This window comes from Lissotriton helveticus, chromosome 3_1 (genome assembly GCF_964261635.1).
Source record: "Lissotriton helveticus chromosome 3_1, aLisHel1.1, whole genome shotgun sequence".
Taxonomy (NCBI): Eukaryota; Metazoa; Chordata; class Amphibia; order Caudata; family Salamandridae; genus Lissotriton; species Lissotriton helveticus.
This window is the reverse complement of record NC_136061.1, coordinates 1691506863-1691526027: the sequence shown is the minus strand read 5'-3', so window position 1 is coordinate 1691526027 and position 19165 is coordinate 1691506863. Positions and strand designations below refer to the sequence as shown.

Genomic DNA, 19165 nt, shown 5'->3' with positions numbered 1-19165 from the left:
GTAGAGACATCTTTCTTGCAAGAGGACCTACGGGCACCTCTTTTTGGAGCCATCTTCTTCAGATGTCGGAACAACAGGCCGCAGCAGCACTTCTTCCTGGCACTGATGCTCAACGATGATGCGGAGTTTTGTGCACCTAAAAGCAAACAAAGACAGAGGAACATCAGTAAATATATGTTGCATATGTAGCGCTTGAATAAACAGTTTGCAAGTAGGCATTTATGAATACACACGTGCACACCACACAATATGGAAATTTCAAAATTAGGATTTGCTAAATTTTTGGGAAACAGGAATTTAACATTGATCCAAGAGAGCACACACAGAGAGGGTTGTACTTTCATGTACCCCTGACTCCGCCTGGGCACAATGGGTGAAAGCAAGGCACAATGGGTGCAGGCCTATGTCTCAAAGCTCACTGCCGGCTTTCAAAATGGCCGCTTGACCCCCCCATCCACATGGCCAGGACCATGCCTCAAAATGGCCACCACCAACATAGCCAGCACCCAACCCCTACTCCAAAAAGTGAAAACACACAACACAAATCAAATCACCACAATCCAATGCCATCCATCAAGTTTCAGAAGGCTTATGCTGCCTGCTGGTGGTTTTCCGGTGCAAAATTGCAATTTTTACAATTTCGCGAGTGCGAGATTGTTGCTTCACGGCGCGAACGTGGCGAAAAACACGCAAAATACGCGAACAGACCGATTCTGGGCCCCCCTGGGCATAATGGATGACATCAGAGCACAGTGGGTGCAGGCCTATGGCACAAAGCACACAAACTGGCTTACAAATGGCCCCTAGACCCCCACCCACACGGGACCAGACAATAAAATGGCCCCCACCCACATAGCAAGCCCCCAACACCACCCCAAAAAGTCCTAAAACACACACAAATCACCACAATCCAATGCCATCCATGCCCTGGCCAGAATCATGTTAAAAAAAAAAATCAACAAAACAGTTGTATCATGCATGCACCCATAAATAGCCTGGTGGTTTTCAATTCATGTGCAGAATTGTAATTTTTACAATTTCGCGAGTGCGAGATTGTTGCTGCGCGGGACACGAGCAGTGCGAACACAAGCAAAAACATCCTCAGCTCGCGAACTTGAAGATTTCCCCCCCAAAAAAGTAAAAAAAAAAACAACACACACAAAAATCACCACAAACAAACAACATCAACTTACTTCTTTGTGAAATCAAATTTCGAATCCAAAAGTATTCCAAAAGGCCTCAAATCCAAATATCCAGCAGCAACCACAAAAAGTAATCCTTCCCAGTCAAGATCGAAATCAAAGTGGCCAGGAAATGGAGGAGCTTGCTGGACAGGAACAGGAAGTTGGAGACTGGGGCACTTCCTTCACCCCACCCCTATGGGAGGAGCTTGCTGGACAGGAACAGGAAGTTGGAGACTGGGCCACTTCCTTTACAAATTTTTGTACTTTCGCTAGTGCGAGATTGTTCCTGCCCGCGCCGCGGACCGCGAGCAGTGCGAACACAAACAAAAAATCCGCTTCGCGCGGATTTGCGTATTCTCGCCACATCCGCGAGAGTTCGCGGATTGCGGATTCTCCGAAAATACGAAAAATCCGCGAGCGTAACGGATTTTACGCCCATGCTTACAAATTACTATTCCCACTTCAGTGAGTGCAACAGTAGGGAAAGTGCTGGATAGCGGAGTGGTACAAATTAATATTCCCACTCCAGTGAGTGCAACAGTAGGGAAAGTGCTGGATCCCACAACAATAAATAACACAAACATCAACATTTTTATTAAATTTAATTTCCAGTATTAACATAATTATTATATAAATTAAAATATGTTATTATTAACAAAGATAATACAAATTCATTAATTACACATTAATTAATACTACAATATCCACAACACCTACAATTAATTACACAATTGCTAATTAATTAATGGAAATTAATTTAAAATATGTAATAATAATCAATAAAAAATGAATTACTGACTACCCTTCACACCGTTTACACATATAAACACCACAACACACACCTAAAATTAATTAAACAATTATCATAACTAATTACAATTTGATTAATTCAAATGAATTAACAAATAATTATCAAACAATTATTAATTAATCCATTAACACATTAATTATTCAATACATTTTATATAATTAAATTACTTCCCACCCTAGTTCCCTATAAACCCACAACCCGCTATAGAAATAAAAACACAAAATGCAATAAAAAAATATTAACTGCTATAAATAATTATTTAAATCTATATAATTAAATTACTTCCCACCCTTTTCCCCTATAAACCCTCAACACGCTACGTAACTAAAAACACAAAACTAAACTTAAAAAAAATTAATAACTAGTCAAATTTTAAAACATATATTAAAATTTCCATGTCTCTGTCCTCTGTCCCACAACTTGGTCCTACATAGTTAGAATTTGCACTGACAGTGAGCCTGAATTACTGTGGGTGTCCACTCCCTCCACCTTTGGAAATGGACAAAAAGCTACTTCAGCTACAATCAGGAGTGACTCCCCTTTCGGGCTGTTTTCCCAGCCGAGACAAAAAAGAAAAAAATGTAAAGGCTCCATTATGTGTGAGTGTGTGCGTCTACATTCTATGTAAAAGTATGTGCACTGAGAATTAGAGCCCAGTAGAATACGCCACATTGCATTCACAGTAGTACATCTGGAAACCTTCACCTGCTACAGCTTTTAAGGAGTACTACTGGGTTTGTTTGTGAAATGAAATAAACTTGAAGAACAAGATAAATCACCACCACTACTTTTATGCTTTCTTTCCATAATCGGGGCCACTGGTGTCCTAGGTCGCACGCCCAATACCCCCATTATTAATATATAGTTTTCCAGGCTTTAATTTAGAAGTTCTTCAAAATATTAACCTTTTGTTTATGCAATAATCATCAACTTAATCTTGGTCTCTGCTATTATCAAAAATAAAAACATTCTGTGCAAAAAGAGTGGCCATATTATGATATTCGTTGTAAATACTTTTCTCAGAAATATTCACCAAATTGATTATAACTGAAGTATCACCAAGTATTTAATAAAGTGAGGTCGAGCACCACATATGTTTAGTTGATTGGACTTTTTCCAAAAGCTACACTAATTTGTCTCTGACATAGCTAGGATGTTCCAAATACCAAACCATATTTATTTGAGAATGCTTAAGAATGTGAAGTATTTCAAGATCACCATGTGAAAGCACCCTCTTTGCTGCCCATATACACCACCTCAACTTCTGAATTCTGTTGTTTAACATTCAAAATGCATTCATATAATGAGAAGCAGGAACATTCCCATCAAACAGCCAGAATATGCCAGCTCCATTTCACTCCAGTTGGAAGCTGAATGTAACATGTCTACTTAATTAATATTTCTAGCCTAATTGATAACAGACTGAACCAATATATATCAGTGTTTTGCGTTAAACTATAAGCTCTATGAATATTTAATATAAGATATTAACATACATGATCAAGATGTTACTATATGTGTCATTTTAATAGTGTTAAAAGATGTGAAACAGGCTGGGCACATGTTAAAGGCGAGTATTGGTTGTGTTTAATTAGATGATAACTACCTGTAGATAAAATGATAGACAGCAAGATGCACTAACGATTTGTGCACTCATTTTTAAAATTTCATTACACATTGAACACAGTTTTATGTGGGCAGCACCACTAGGTACAGGGTGGTGGTAGGTGCCCATGAAAGGTCCACCAGTGACTGGAATTTGAGCTTCCAATGGGTGCATGTGCTAAAATGGCAGCCAATCGTAATGCCCTTGATTTTAACACTTGAGCCTGGATTTAAATCACAGTGTTGTGGTAACAAGAGCGCAGTCAGAATATCACCAGCATGTTAGTGTTGGGTGGAAGTGATGGTAAAGGCAAAACATCAGTAACATGGTTATCAATGCACATGGAATCAACTAGAAAATTATAATCGTCTGGCAGCCTAGATGAGCTCAATTTTGGAAGTGAGGGTTGGGTCCTGAAAATGTCTGACAATGTGACAAACTTTATTCTATTATCAGTATTGATAGTGTTACATTCTTGTACCACGAGGGATAGTCTTAACATAAACCCATTCTTTTGAGTGCTGGGACAAGGATAGATAGACACTGTCTTTAGTTTGCCTTTGAAATTCTTGCTCAATGTATTTGCAGATGATTAATATAGAACACACACACTGCGTTTGCAATTCCCACTGCTCATACTGTCCTTAAGAATGTAAAGCCCTTAAAGTAGTGTAGAAGCCAAGAAGTAATTTGCTTATCAACTTTCAAAGTCATTTGTAGATTGGTCAGCATCACATTCTTTGATTTCCGTAGACTTGTTGTAGAGTTCAAAGCAGAGATGATAATGAATCATACAATATCTGCCCATATTTAGGAAAGGACACAAATAGTCAATATAAATGACATCTGAGATCAATATTTGTTAAAGGGGCTAATTTATGAGCTTTGTGACACAGTGACTTGCTGCGCTGCCCTGCGTGAATGGGAAAAGGCAAGAATGCGCTGTATTTAATGATACATGGTGTATTCCTTTTTTTTGTGTTACAATTTTTTATTGACATTTTGAGAAAATTACATCATAAGTACAATAAAGTTAATAATAACTTACAATTTGCATATGAATAAATATACGAAATATATGGAAAAGAAAAGAAAGAAAAAAGGCATATATGACAATTACTAAGCACCAATAAATAACACAACTATAAAGATAAATAGCAAAGTATACAGTTGAATTAATATGGTGTGAGAGACGTTAAATATTTAAATAATGCAAGCAACATATATAAGAATTATAAAAGTCTTAAAGAATGAATCATATGTTAACTCAATAGATATATACATTGAGTATATAAATTAAGTATTATATATAACTGCAAATATAGAAAATAGTACCATAACAAATCTCCTCAGTCCTTGGAGTAATTCATCTGAAAAGTCGAAAATTGTAAAATATATCAAGAAAAATTTATTGAATAGAATATAGAAAAATAGTTGATATAAGAACTAACAAAGCGTATCAATAGAAGTTATATGAAGAGAAATGAGAAATGAGATGTCAATAAAATATATTATGAATAAAAGAGAATTAGAAAAGATAGAATAATAAAATAATAATACAACACAACTACAAGTTAATATAATAATAGGAAAGCATGAAAATCAGGGGTGAAAGGAGGGAAGGAAAAGAGAAAGAGGGGTATATTGTCAAATATCAGATCAAGGGGTATTGGTATCCACTCCTGGAATGTTATCATCAATATCCATGCCACTATTCAGGTTCAGGAAAGGTGACCAAACACGAAGAAATACGTCAGTTTGATTTTGAAGATTATAAATTATTGTCTCATGAGAATCTGTTTGGAACATAGTTGTCAACCATTCTTCTTGCGAAGGAGGAGATGGAGATTTCCAATGGCGTAAAATACATATTTTTGCTGTGGCCATTGCTGTGTGAAAAAGACGACGTTGAGGTGTGTTGAGTTTTGGAGATAAGTGTAGGTCCATGGTGTATTCCTGTCCTCTCTCAATGCACTGGAGCACGATGAGCTGCCTGCCACCAAAACAGGCACTCTTGCACCATGGTGCAAAGGTGCCTAAGTTGGATTGTTTTTGTGGAGGAAGGGACAGAGATATTTCTCCTCGTTACACCTCCCCTAGAAAGGTGTTAGATGTTGACACATCCCCAGGTTTACAGGTTCTTCTACATCTGAGTATGTATCAAAATCCTTGAGAGTTGCGTGAGAACACCCACGCAATGCCCATGGAGCAACTTCCCAGGGCAGAGTAACGCAATGCAGCGATTTGCGCTGTGTTGCATTACTTCAGATTTTTGAAGATACTCAGAGCCACACAAAGTGGCTTGGCGTGGCTTAAAAATCTGACATAAGGTTTGCGTTGCTCTTGCACCCCATTGCGTGGTGTAAGCAATATGCATACCCCCTCATAAATAGTCCCCTAACCATGTATATGATAACTCTCATTCAGGAAAAGATACAGCTTAAATGAATGACAAAAAATTAAACTTTAGTGGTCAAACTTCACCAGCGTTCTGCATCATAGAAGGAATGCATTTAATTATAATCATCTGTGGGAGGAATTATACCTTGGTGAGTCTAAAAGCAGCTGAATTGCATAATTATTCTTCTACTATGAGGTAAATTCAATAAATATTGTTGAGATCCCCAAAAGCACCATGTTTCAAGATCAGCCAAAGTGGCACATGAAATGTGTGAAGGGACAGAGACATTTTAAGGCATGGGCACAGTAGGCTTTAGGGACCAGGGCCACAACCTTTCAGGGGCGGCCTAGGAGAGCCAGCTCTGTTCTGCAGAGAAGCTTTTCCTGATGACCTTGAATAATTCTTAAACAGATTGTTTTACATACTTTTTTCCTTTCATTTATTTACAATATGGGTGATGTGTGAATGTCTATTACAGACATTTTGCAGAGAAATGCTTTGTTAATGTTTCATGTAACAGCCATAAAAATGTTTCTTTTAAATCAAAATAGAACCTCACCTGTGAAAAATGGGAGGTGGTCACACAGATTATTTGCAATAATTTTAGAGTACTAATGCTGTGCTATATTATTGAAAACACAGGTCACTATATCCGAAAACTTTATGTAAACACATTTTGAATTTAGACTAATGTGCCTGTGCACTCTCAGTGACCAGGCTAGAAAGAGCTGAAAACGGATTAAAAATTCAAAGCTGTTCAGAACAGGGGCCCCAAAAATACGTTTGTCCCAAGGCACCCAAAATTCTTATGATGTCCCTGTGAAGGGAGCCAGGCTTTAACATCAGAATCTGAAATCCTCCCGTCTTTAAACTTTGATATAAGATGGTTGTTGCTTAGTGAATGCAATCACTTTTAAAGGAAAGCATTACGTTGTACCGTGAATGCCTGCACTAGTGCAAAGCTGAGCTGTGTGGCAGCTTGTGAGACTTGGCACATTCTAAAGCAATTTACTCCGAAGCCTTCAGAGTCAGTGAAGAAGCTGTATACAGCAGAGCTCATACAAAGGGAGAAGTGGTTATCTCTTCCTCTGATTCTGAGCTGTGAAATCTGAAGTTTATTTAGCAGCTCATATGAATTCCGAGTTAAGTGCAGCATTTTAGACCATCCATCCATCCGTACCCCTACATAAATCCATAGGCTGGCTGGCTTTTTGGCTATCTAGATTTCTAAAAATGTACCTATTCATATAACATATGAGGTAAGTACCTCTTTACAAGCTTGTCCAAATTTCTACTAATTTATTAGAGAAACTATGTTGAGTAAATGCACAATAAAATAAAACATGTTACTTTGACTGCCTGCACACGATGTAAAACATGCTGTGAAAAACCAATGTTCAAATATACACCTTCTTTTAACAGGAAACTTTTCTTTACTGACTACGGGAATGTTGCAAAAGTTGAGAAGTGCGATCTGGATGGAATGAATAGAACCCGATTAGTGGTCAATAAGATTGAGCAGCCAGTAGCCCTTGCTTTGGATCTGGTCAGTAAATTGGTTTACTGGACTGACATATACCTGGATTATGTGGACGTTGTTGACTATGAAGGAAAGAACAGGCACACAGTGATTCACGGCAGAGACGTAAGTATTTCACGATATATGTGTGGTTTATACTGCAAAATATTTAAATTTCAGTTCTAAATGATTCATTGTTGTATACAGTATATTGCTAATATCTTATAGATGTTTTGGTGATTTAGGGCCACATGCATCAAACTGTGCATTGGCCATTCCTAAATTGTGATTTTTAAGTAATAGCAATTTAGGAATCCAAATGCATATACATGTAGGAATCACAAAAATATTTGCGACTACTACATATTCCTTATTTGCGACTCGCAAATTGTGATTCACAAATAAGGGATTGCTTCCCATTAATTCCTATGGGCCTAGAGGCCCATAGGAATCAATGGGAATTGCATGTGCAATTTGCGTGCACCAAATAGATCGTAGCAAATTGTGCATGCATTTTTTTGGCTTGTTGATTTAAATGCAATCGCAATTTAAGTAATCGCAATTTTAGCGATGACTTAAATAGCGATTTTTACATTTGGGATGCATGAAAGGGTTTTGCGACCGCAATTTACAATGTTCCATGTGGCCCTTTGTGTATGATTTAATGTATGAAACATAGATCACATTAAGTGAGTTGAATTAAGTTGACTTTTTAATCGGGGCCCGGGTTCTTTTTCCAGAATTTATCTGTTAAACCAGTACTCTGATTTAATTCTCTTACAAAGATTTGGCACTCATGGCCAGTGCATGGTAAACATACAGGCCTGGACGTATCGTGCACCAAGTGTTTTCCCTGTGGCATGGCAGGGTGGCCGCTTTTTTTTGCTGATGGCAGCTGGTTTTGTTACAGAATGTTGGACCCGCTGTATTTCTTGCCTGCAGTGCTTCAGCCCTTTTTTTTGTTCTCCTTATGCAGCAGGTTGGAGAGGGATCACAAAGCTGTTAGCCCCCTACTTACATGCCCCGTCCTGAGCAAAACCGTTCCAGCATCAGGTTCCTTAATTGTTACGGGCCTTGGTGAATCCCAAGGCTGGAACATAGGTCTTAAATCATTGGACTCATTCTGGGAAATTAAACATACCTTTCAAGTATTTGCTTTTTCCACCAGTTTTATAATGGAGCCCAAATCTTCGCCCTGTTTGGTGTGTTACAATCACCATCTAACTTGCCAACTCGCTCAGCAGAAAAGGTCCTATTCGTAAGATCCGGGAAAGTAGGGGTAATGATTTCATGCAAATATTCCTTCTTGCCCATAGAATATGGGCAAATAAGTTTAGTCTTATCTTTTTATCCTTAAACAAGAGAGAGAGGGTTTTTATTGTAAAATTACCATGGAGCACTCTTAGTCCCCCCTACAAAATATAATCAAAACAACAAAAGAGTGCACTTTTCCTGGTGAGAGGAGAAATTGGAAGAATCTCAGTAGATTCTTTTAGACAGCCCTTACTCTCCAACCTAGTTGGTGACATCCTTCATGATCGGTCCCCACCAGGAGGTTCTAGAACCCCCCCCGGTGTGCTTCAAGGCCAGAATTACTGCGGAGCTGGTTATTTTTGTGAAAGTGAAATGTAAAGTGAATTAAAAGTGACCAGGTTGTGTCCAAAATAATGTGTATCCGTTGGCCAACCCAGCACGGTTAAATATTATTAAACAACAACTCATGCGTTTTTGACTTGTTTTAATCATCAAGACAGCACTGAGACTATCGGAGGCCTTGTTGTTTGGGATCCAACAAACCGAGAACCACTTTAAGACCACCACACCTGGCTATAAGAAAAAGCTAGAAGAGATAAACAAAGACTTGGGGGAATGCAAAGACAGCCTCATGCAATCAAAAGTGACAAAATTCCATAAAGATTTGAAGAGATTTGCCTTCAACAAAGTGTACCCCTACGCTGAACCCCCTTACACACCCCTTATCAAGAACAACCCCAACTTTGATGTCTCTGATGACAGCAAGTCCAAAAACAGTGGGTCTAGCAATGGGAGTTTTAGAAACAGACAAAAGGGCAGGTCAAGGGGCACACCAAGACAAAACTATGCACAATCCATGTGGCCAAACTTCACTAAACCAGGACCCAACATACACCCCATGCATTTCTAACAACCACCCTTCTCCTTCTGGAATCCTCCGTACATACTAACACAACCCCCCATCAGAATATCTACTGCCCTCCCTTTTTAGGGAGAGGCTTCAGAGGCAGAGGGAAGAGGAGAGGGCAGAATCAGGTGTGGTGGGAACAAAAAGACCCAGTGGGCCATCACACACGCAGCAAGTCAACAGGCAGGGACGAGCAAAAGGAGAGTTTGATAACTAACCTCTCCAAGGTAACTTTATCCCCTGTAGAGAGACAGGTACTTGAGAAGGGCCTAGGCTTCGTTCCCTCTGCTCGCCTAGACAAATTCACTGTACCCTGCGAGCTAGCAGATTTCTTTAGGAAGCTAAAACTGAAGGCTTATTTTGAAGGGAAGGAGATGACTGACTCCCCCAATGGCCTTACCAACACAGGATTAAGGTTAAAATCGTCCTTTGTCCCTCCCCATCACTTGGTGCCGGCAGAAATAATAGCGTTAGAACAGGCAGTCTTCAACGAGATTGAAACATTTGAGGAGGGAAAAACATACAAGAATATGACTAAACAAGAATTCTTAGCACTGGAAGGTCTTAAGTCCAACTCTGCCATCACCATATAACCAGCGGATAAAGGGGTGGAGTAGTGATTCAGATCCCCCTCACAAGAGGCCCCTCGCATGAACTTAGGAGCGAAATCAAAGACATGGTGAAAGAGACAGAAGAGGAGGGTTTGATTCCCAGAAATGAGGCGGCCTTCCTTAGTGAGGGTGAGGATGTAACACCATACTTCTATACCCTGCCAAAGACACATAAGGGCTTAACACCCCCACCAGGACTCCCAATTGCCTCTGGAATCAGCTCCATTTTGGAGCCATTATCACGTTATTGAGACTTTTTCCTGAAACCTCTGATACAACAAACTTCCACATAACTGAAGGACACTAAGTCCCTGCTACAACTCTCACAGGAAGTGACAATTGATGAGACCCCTACTATATTGGTTACTCTCGATATAGAAAGCCTGTACACCAGCATTCCCCAGGACGACACCATCAAGGTCCTGTGGGAAGCACTGGATGACACCAATTGGATATACCAGACTTCCAAGGATTTCATCCTAAAATGTGCCACGCTGGCCCTGAAGCGCAACAATTTGAATATAAAGGCACCCTGTACCTCCAAACCACCGGCACTTCAATGGGCAGCACTTTTGCCCCCAGTGGGGCAGGCCTTTATATGCATGACTTCGAGCTCAGGTATATCCTTGTTGCCAGCAACCCTTACTCCTCTTCCATAACATTATGGAAGAGGTACATAGATGACATCCTGATGATATGGAGAGGACCCAAAGACAATCTGACCAGTTTCTTACACTGGATCAATACGTTGGACCAAAACCTGAAGTTCACCCACACTTACGACCATTAGGAGGTTTTTTTTTGGACATTGTCATTTCTAAAGGGGATGGGATCCTCACCACAAGACACATTACAAGCCCACGGCAAAGAACAACCTTTTAGGGTTCAGTAGCTTTCACCCCAGTCCCCTCCGGGAGAATTTACCATTTGGGCAATACTTACGACTCAGGAGAAATTGCAGCAACCTGACAGATTTCTGCACCCAATCGACGGATCTGATATCCAGACAAAAAAATCGCGGTTACCCCGAGAGAATACTGAATAAAAGTTACAAGAGGGCACGACACCAACCTAGGGAAGACCTCCTTGAGGACAATCTAAAAGAAAAGAATGAAATCCCCCTGACTTGTGTCACCACGTACAGTACTGCATCCAACACTGTGAAGAAGGTGATACATAAACACTGGAGCATTCTAACTAGCAACAACAGAACATGAGACAAACCCCTTCTTTCATTCAGGGTAGGAGTCTTAGGGACTCTCTTTTACATACATGACCCAGAGTCCAACAACCATCAGGACCCTCGTCTATAACTACTTCATGGGGTCTACCAAGGATAACAGGCCACTACCCGTGCTCCAACTTCAGTGTCATATGACGAAACACACAAAAACCCTAGAACCTGGAAAAACCTGGTCACAACTCTCCCACACTAATTGTAACTCAATCAACGTGGTCTACCTGATCACTTGTCCCTGTGGGTTGAATTATGTAGGGATGACAACGCGCAAGGTAAAACAAAGCGTATGCGAACACAGGAGTAACATTAGGTGTAGGAGAAACTCAGTTAACACTACATACAATCAAACCACACCTCAGATGATCTGAAGTGGACCGTTATAGAACAAGTGAACACAGATGCAACACCCACCAATCTCTGTTGGAGAAGGAACAAAGATGGGTCTATCGCCTAGGTACAGATAAGACGGGACTAAATGACAATGTCCCATGGAGCACAGTACTGAAACGATAGCCACACACCTGTGCTTTTCACAACAAATTAGTATGTCTATAGACCTTATCTGTGCCTTTCATCATGCCCTTTCACTGATCCACATTGGATCCCCCACTCACATACATTCAGATTTACCTCTTTGCTTAAATCAGCAATATTGTAGTCATAATGCAGTCATAGGCAATAGAACAAGAACCCGGATTGTACATCACTGGGTGTCTTGCATATACTGGGTTAATTGCATACACTGCTCTGGGAACTTGGACAGAACGATGACACCCCCCCCACTTTCTGATCTGACAACTATTCCCAATGAAAACACATCTCTCACCCACGAGATATATCCCAGTGTTGGGATGTGTTACGAACTTCTGGCCAATAAAGTTTTTTGAACAAAGAAACTTTTTCTTCCCAAAACCGGTCAGCGTTCTAGTTTCCTCTGTCTATAATGGTCACATGAACACCGATGGAACATGGTGATTGGCCACGCTAGCAACACGACGTGATATCACAATCACGGTACGCGGACGCTTTCACTCGCAGCCCCAGAGTTCCCTGAATGGCTGCTACTGCCTTATTAAGAGCCGAGTGATACCAAATGGGATCCGTCGATCATCCCCTTTGGTATCACTTTGTTTGCCCTAATTTGGCAGGGTATGCCCCGACGTGGGCCCCTTGCTCACTTTGCCACTGGATTCAAGATAGCCTGGCTGATGAGGGTTATGAACCCGAAACCGGTCCCAGGATGCTTGTTTCCGGTCCAGGAAAGACATGGCTTGGCCGTTCAGGCCGGACTGTTCCCATGAGGCACAGGATCAGACTGGTTTACATATGGCCATGTCTGAACTGGGGTGGTTGAGTGAGCTAAAGTGTTTGATTTGCTCAAGCGCTCCGTCTATCATACCCTTTGGTATCGCTTTATTAAGTGCTGGGCTACAATGGCCCCAACATCGATGGGGTCCGGTTACAGAGGGTTATTCCAAGTTCTGAGCGGGTGCCTGACTTTGCTGGCATGAGTAGAAATCAGCGCACAATGCAACGACTCAGATAAGTAAATTTCGGCAAAGGGCAATGTTCCCGTTTTTTGACCATGTACTTTTCGTACTTTTCCCTTTTTCTTACAGGGTGTGCCAACTAGCCACCACACCCCTCCCGAGACCCATGGGGTGATTAGTGATCATACCTTATGTAAGCGTTTCTGTAGTGTCTATTTCCACAATTACAAAATCGCTGGCCACTTTTGCACACGAGGGGTTGGTAAAAGTCATGATTACTGCTGTGCACCACAAACGCACGTAGACCACTCGACGTCCTAGTAGGCGTGCAGGTTAAGTAGCGCTAATTTCATGATGCACCTCCACATTTAGAGTGGCTTTTTTCACAACCACTAAACGCTAAATGTGAAAAGTTAATGCACTTTTATTTCCTCACAATATAGCACCATAGCTCTGTGAGACCTCCTTATAGTACACCATTTGAGAGGAGCACTACTGTTGGAGCATTCTGAAACAAGCAGACACTTCTGACATGGTGCAAGACTAATTGCTTTTACCTATATATGTTTGTCTATGTCTGCTTCTCTTTCAGGTAACTGCTGGGTGCCGAACAAATTCAGGTACCCCTCTCACAGCAGGCTTTAAAAAAAAAAAAACATTTTTCTTATTGTTTTACACTTAGACTACCAGGTTAGGGTGGATCTTATCGCGCTTGTACCGCCGGGGTCTACACATTGGTTCTGATGAATGCCTAGCTACTTGCATTTGGATAGGCAGAAACATGTTGACCGCACATAGCGAGGCAAAGCTGAACAATCTATCCAGCTTTCCTACTGCCTGCTCCCCTTTTTAACCGTGCAGGTTTGGTCAACGAATAAAACATTTTGGGACACAACCTGGTCACTTTTAATCCGCTGTAATTCTGGCGCCGAAGCACACCGGGGGGGTTGTACACCTTCCTGGTGGGGCCCAATGATGAAGCATGTCACCAACTAGGTTGGTGAGTGAGGGCTTTCTAAAAGAATCTACTGAGATTCTTCCCATTTCTCCTCTCACCAGGAAAAGTGCACTCTTTTGTTGTTTTGATTGTCTTATCTTTTTAGGCAATTCAATATTTATCCCTTTAGCCACTAAAATGCCAAAAACAATCAGCATAAAGCTCAGCCTAGTTCTCGGATTAAGCCTTACCCACATCTTGCCAGAAGAGTTGAATCACAAGTCTGTGAAAATATGAGAAGATCCACCAGTCTTGAACATAACCTTTATTTCATACAGACAGCAACCACGAAGAGCAGTCTTTCCCTCCAGCTCTCCTACCTCAACTCCTCAACCTTTGAACTCTTTACATAGGGTAATTCCAAGATGACCTATGGTAATTGGAATCTCAACCCTTCAAAACTCCAAGCCCATAACAACAAATATCCCTCCCTAATACAAATAAGAAGGAAAACAAAAACATGGTACAACATACCTTTGGATAAAAAATAACAAAGGATACCAGCTATAAAAGGTCAAAGGAAAACAGCAGATAATTTCAACATGTGGGATGATACTTTCTGGTATAACGAACATTCAATAGCATATTGTCTATTCACTTGGGTTCAACATGCCCCTATCAGTGTGTCAAGGTGCTGGGTCAGCGGCTACATTGTCATGTTGGTAAACCACACCCAAATTTCACTTCACTTCACTATAGCACTGTTCAATATCTTTTTTCCTTGATCACTACTGCAATAACCAGTGGTTCTCCTGAGGATGAAGGAAGCATACAACAAAAATTAAACCCAGTGATGATGCTGTCACGTTTATAATGCAGGGCGGTGAACCAAGATATACCACCTCAAGATTTGAGTACGTGAATGAGGGTGTTTTATTGACAACCCAGACAAATACTGCAGACCCTGGTTACTCAGGTCAAGTATTCCATTCCCTTTTGATTTTGAGATGTTAACTGAACACCATTGTCTTTTATAAGCTCCTGAAGAATACCTCAGGACAGAATTCCTCCTTCAGGAAGATGGCCACCACCATGGTGTCGATGGAGCTCACACACTTCGTCACCCCCAACTTAGATAGACCAGTACTCCATCATTAGAATCATTTAACGTCCATGGGAACTTTTACAGTAAATAATGGAGCTTTCATAACCATTTTGCTTTCATCACTTCTCTCACAAGCATCACAGTCTTTGACAACACCCTCCACTTGTCTGTCCAAACTAGGCCATCAATCCACTTTCTCACCCTGGAATTCGCCAGGGTTCTGTCTAGGTGACCCCCGTATGCGAGATTGTCTATTTTACTTCTAACCACCATGGGCAGGACCAAACTGGTATTTCTGTACAATTCACCACCAGTCCACCTCAGTTCATTTCTCACATTTCAACACCACCTCAAATCCTCTGGGAGAGCTGTATAATCTGGCCAACTGCTCACTGTGAATTCCTTGAGCTTTTTCGCAACATCACCTCTCTCTCTAGCAGCTTCCCACTCACTCTACTATAGTGCACTCTCACAAATTCAACTGACTGAGCTGGAATGCTCAGCCTCTATCTCTAACAACTTGTTGCCTAGCTCCCCATCCACTGCTAGCCAGGATAAGCAACCAGCAACCACATTTTTCAAACCCAGAATTTATTTCACCTGGAAATAAAACTCACCCAGACCCTCCATCCACCTGTTAATGTGAGGGGTAGGCTCATCATCCTTAAAACATATGAACCAAAGGCCTGTGATCAGACTGAACATTAAATCGTATTCCCCACAGGTAGAACTTAAAGTGTGTAACTGCCAACGCCCCCATGCCAAGGCCTCCCTCTCTATGACAGAGTTGTTTTCTACCACACCACTCAGCGCTCATGATGCAAAGGCCACCATTCTATTCACCCCATCATCTCTCTGCCAGAGCACTGCCCTAGACCTTTAAGGCTGGCATCAGTGGTCAATATGGCTCTTTTGTGTTATCAATATGCCTCAGAGAAGGCAACACACTGATATGACTATTGATGGATTGAAATGCTCTGCCACAGTCACCAAACCATTAGAATTTGACAGACATTTTCAATAACATTCTAATCAGCTGGGCCAACACTGAGAAACTGGGTATGAATTTGGAATAATACTCGGCCAGACCATGGAAAGATCTCGCTTGATCCTTGTCCAATGGTGCTAGTGTCTTAGTGATGAAATCAACTAGTTCAGCCTTAGATTTTACTCCCTCTGCCGATATAGTGCTGGCCTAAATATGAAACAGCTGTAACTCAGAACTTGCATTTTTCATTTTTTATCATCAAACCTGCTCCAGCCAACCACTTCAACACCTCCAACAGGATTCTATCATGCTCCTCACTATTTTTCAGGATATAATCCTGAAAATAAAACATTTTGTTGAGCCCCTCCAGTACCTTCTTCATTATCCTCTGGAAGGATGCTGTCACAGATGCCTGCGCCAAGGGCATGCTCATGAAACGGTAAGCCCCCAGAGGCATTACATAAGAATGTATGTGTCTGGGCTCATCGAGCAGTTTGAGCTCATGATAGGCAGAAGAAAGATCTACCACATTAAAAATTTTCGCCTCTCCCAGCATAGTAGGGCCTCTGAAGTATTGGGAAGTGGCTGGCGATCAACCCAAATATGTTTGCTAAGATTGCAAAGGTCCACTCACATGCACATTTCTTTCCCACCATATATGGGCACCAAACATTTGGAGCAAGCCACTTAGAGGATTCAATATCCTCAATTATTCCTTTTTTCAACAACCTGTCAATCTCAGACGTCAGAGGTTAAAGCGTAATATTGGGAACCTTCCTTACCTTATGAATACATGGAACTTTGTTCCCCTTAAGAATAATTTTGTGCTGAAAGTTCTTGTGAAGGCCTAACTTGTCATTAAACACCTTGCGAAAGGGTCCAGAAAAGTTGTTGGCCAAGAGCCCTTATGTAAAAGAATCTGTTGCCCTTGTTGTGCGTATGGAGAGTACCAACATTTGAATTTAACTTGGTTAAATACATCCAGACTATGCACGCTTCGGAAGGATTAGTGGTGGTACGTTTGGGGTAGGGTGATGTTTTAATGCAGGAGCAGAAAAGAAAACTGGAGCACAAACCCTTCCCACCCTTGGTCAACATATTGAGAGCATTTAGCTAATGGTCTTTATTCATTTTCATTCATTCTTGAATAGAATTCATCTATCCACTTCTCACCCATCCAACTATTCATTCATTCATCCATCCTTGGAGCTATGCAGTCATGCCTCCAATTTCCACCTATCCATTCAAGACCATACAAGATTCTGCAATGAAACATATGTTGTAAAACACACCATATTTGCGGAGTTTTAAACCATTTCTTGGGTAGAGAACCCTCACAAATTGCGCTTGCAATCGTCAGATTCACTCACTACCTTCACTAGCTACATGAAATGGGGAGGTGGTCAGACAAAATGTGTTCAGCTTTGCTTTCTTTCCAGTAAACAGACAAACCGGTATATCATGCCTATCATAACAAATTCTAACATCGCCTGAAAAAATGTTCACTAGTGTCCACCCACTTTTAAAGATCTCTTTAGACCTAGCAGTAGCTAAGAGATTCTGACAATACACTGTTGCAGCAGACAGTAAATTCAGTAAAAAATGTCCCCTGTAATTTGAGTGAATTCTTCTCCTCAGCTTCACATCCTTCTCAGCTGGGCCCTTGAGGTCCATATGCTACAATGGGTAGGAGGAAGTGTTCTAAAAAGCTGACAGATTAACCCATCGACAAAAAGCCCTTGCATGTTCACGACAACGCTGTACATTACAAGATATAGACTCTCTTATTGAGGAAGAGGAGCACATTTTGCACTCTGATCAATCGACCAAAACAAGTGCCAATCCCAAAAAACCTCAAGTAGCTCCTTTGTTTAACAAGATTACCAGGAATCCCAAATAGCTCTAAAAGCAGTCCCAAAGAAAAAGAGTAAGTGATATATATGGTTACCAATATGTTTCCACGTCCTTCTGTCTCTTTAGTGCCCACAATTGTTTTCTCTAAATATTTTTCTCCCCTGTCTTCCAATGATCAAATTGCTAGCAGTTCAGATGAGCCTTTAAATTGTATTCCACACTCCGCAGCTGCAGAAGAGGCAAGTGCACAAATCAGAGATCTCTGTGAAGTACCCAATTCCTTGACGGCAGAAATATCAGACCTAAGGTGGAAGGTTCAACTGCTGAAAAAATCTCAGCACCATGAGCCACTGCCTACAAGCCCTAAAAAGTGGCATGAACATGAGCACAGAGAAGGAAAATCATTCAAACCTATTCTCCAATCTAACCAGGCCCATCGCAGGCCACATAGTAAGGACCTCCGGCCATAACATCTTGCCTAACAGACCCTGTTCAGCAATCGTCTTCCTTCTCACCTCCTACTTTTTGCCAAAACCCCTGTTGTGCTAGCAAGGTCTTCCATCTAATTCACCCAAAACACCGTAAAGAGGAGAGAATGAGGAGCTTATTGCTCAACCTATTTCATCGCTGCAACAAGTACTCTATTCTAACAGGAATTTGATCTTACGTCCGCATCGCATTTGCAAAATCACCCAAAGCACAACACCAATCATGACACCTTCACGCACTTTAGGTCAATCTACATGATAGCCACCCCCAGACTCCACCCATCCGCTGTGATCCACTGGATCAGGGACATTAGGAAGTTCCACAGCGTCATTCATTCTGACATGATTAGGTCTACTCACTTCCCAAATCCAGGCAAAACTTCTAATTATATTAAACTACAATTCACTCATTTTTCTATTGTAACCAGTCTGTTGGCTCTGCAAGCCTGATTTTTCTTTCCCTCTAACTCCGCAATCCAGTTTAAATCCAGACCTTCCCTTCCGCACACAGTAGAGCAAACTTATTTCCTGTCCCCATTATTTCCTATGGATTGATTGGAGACTGTCAAGATTACAATTGTGCCTGGAAATAAAACTTGCTCCCCCTAAACATCCTCTAACACCTTTAATCTCTTTGCAGATATTCCTTTGTTAACTTCTGATGATCAGATGCACTCCAGCTGTATGGAAGTGCAACTAGATGGCACCGGAAAAATCTTTCACCCCTCTCCCAATAAACCTCCTCCTTTTCTCCCAGGTTCCTACACCTC

The 19165-nt window shown here is 41.2% G+C and overlaps 1 protein-coding gene across 1 annotated transcript in view; it reads left to right on the top strand.

The window, feature by feature from the left end:
- The window catches only part of LRP1B (LDL receptor related protein 1B), a 3812342-nt gene that overhangs the window by 1332445 nt on the left and 2460732 nt on the right, over positions 1 to 19165 (top strand). The window contains exon 8 of the mRNA XM_078683424.1: positions 7425 to 7647. Within this exon, the coding sequence (XP_078539550.1) occupies positions 7425 to 7647 (223 nt within the window). The remainder of the gene's footprint in view (positions 1 to 7424; positions 7648 to 19165) is intronic.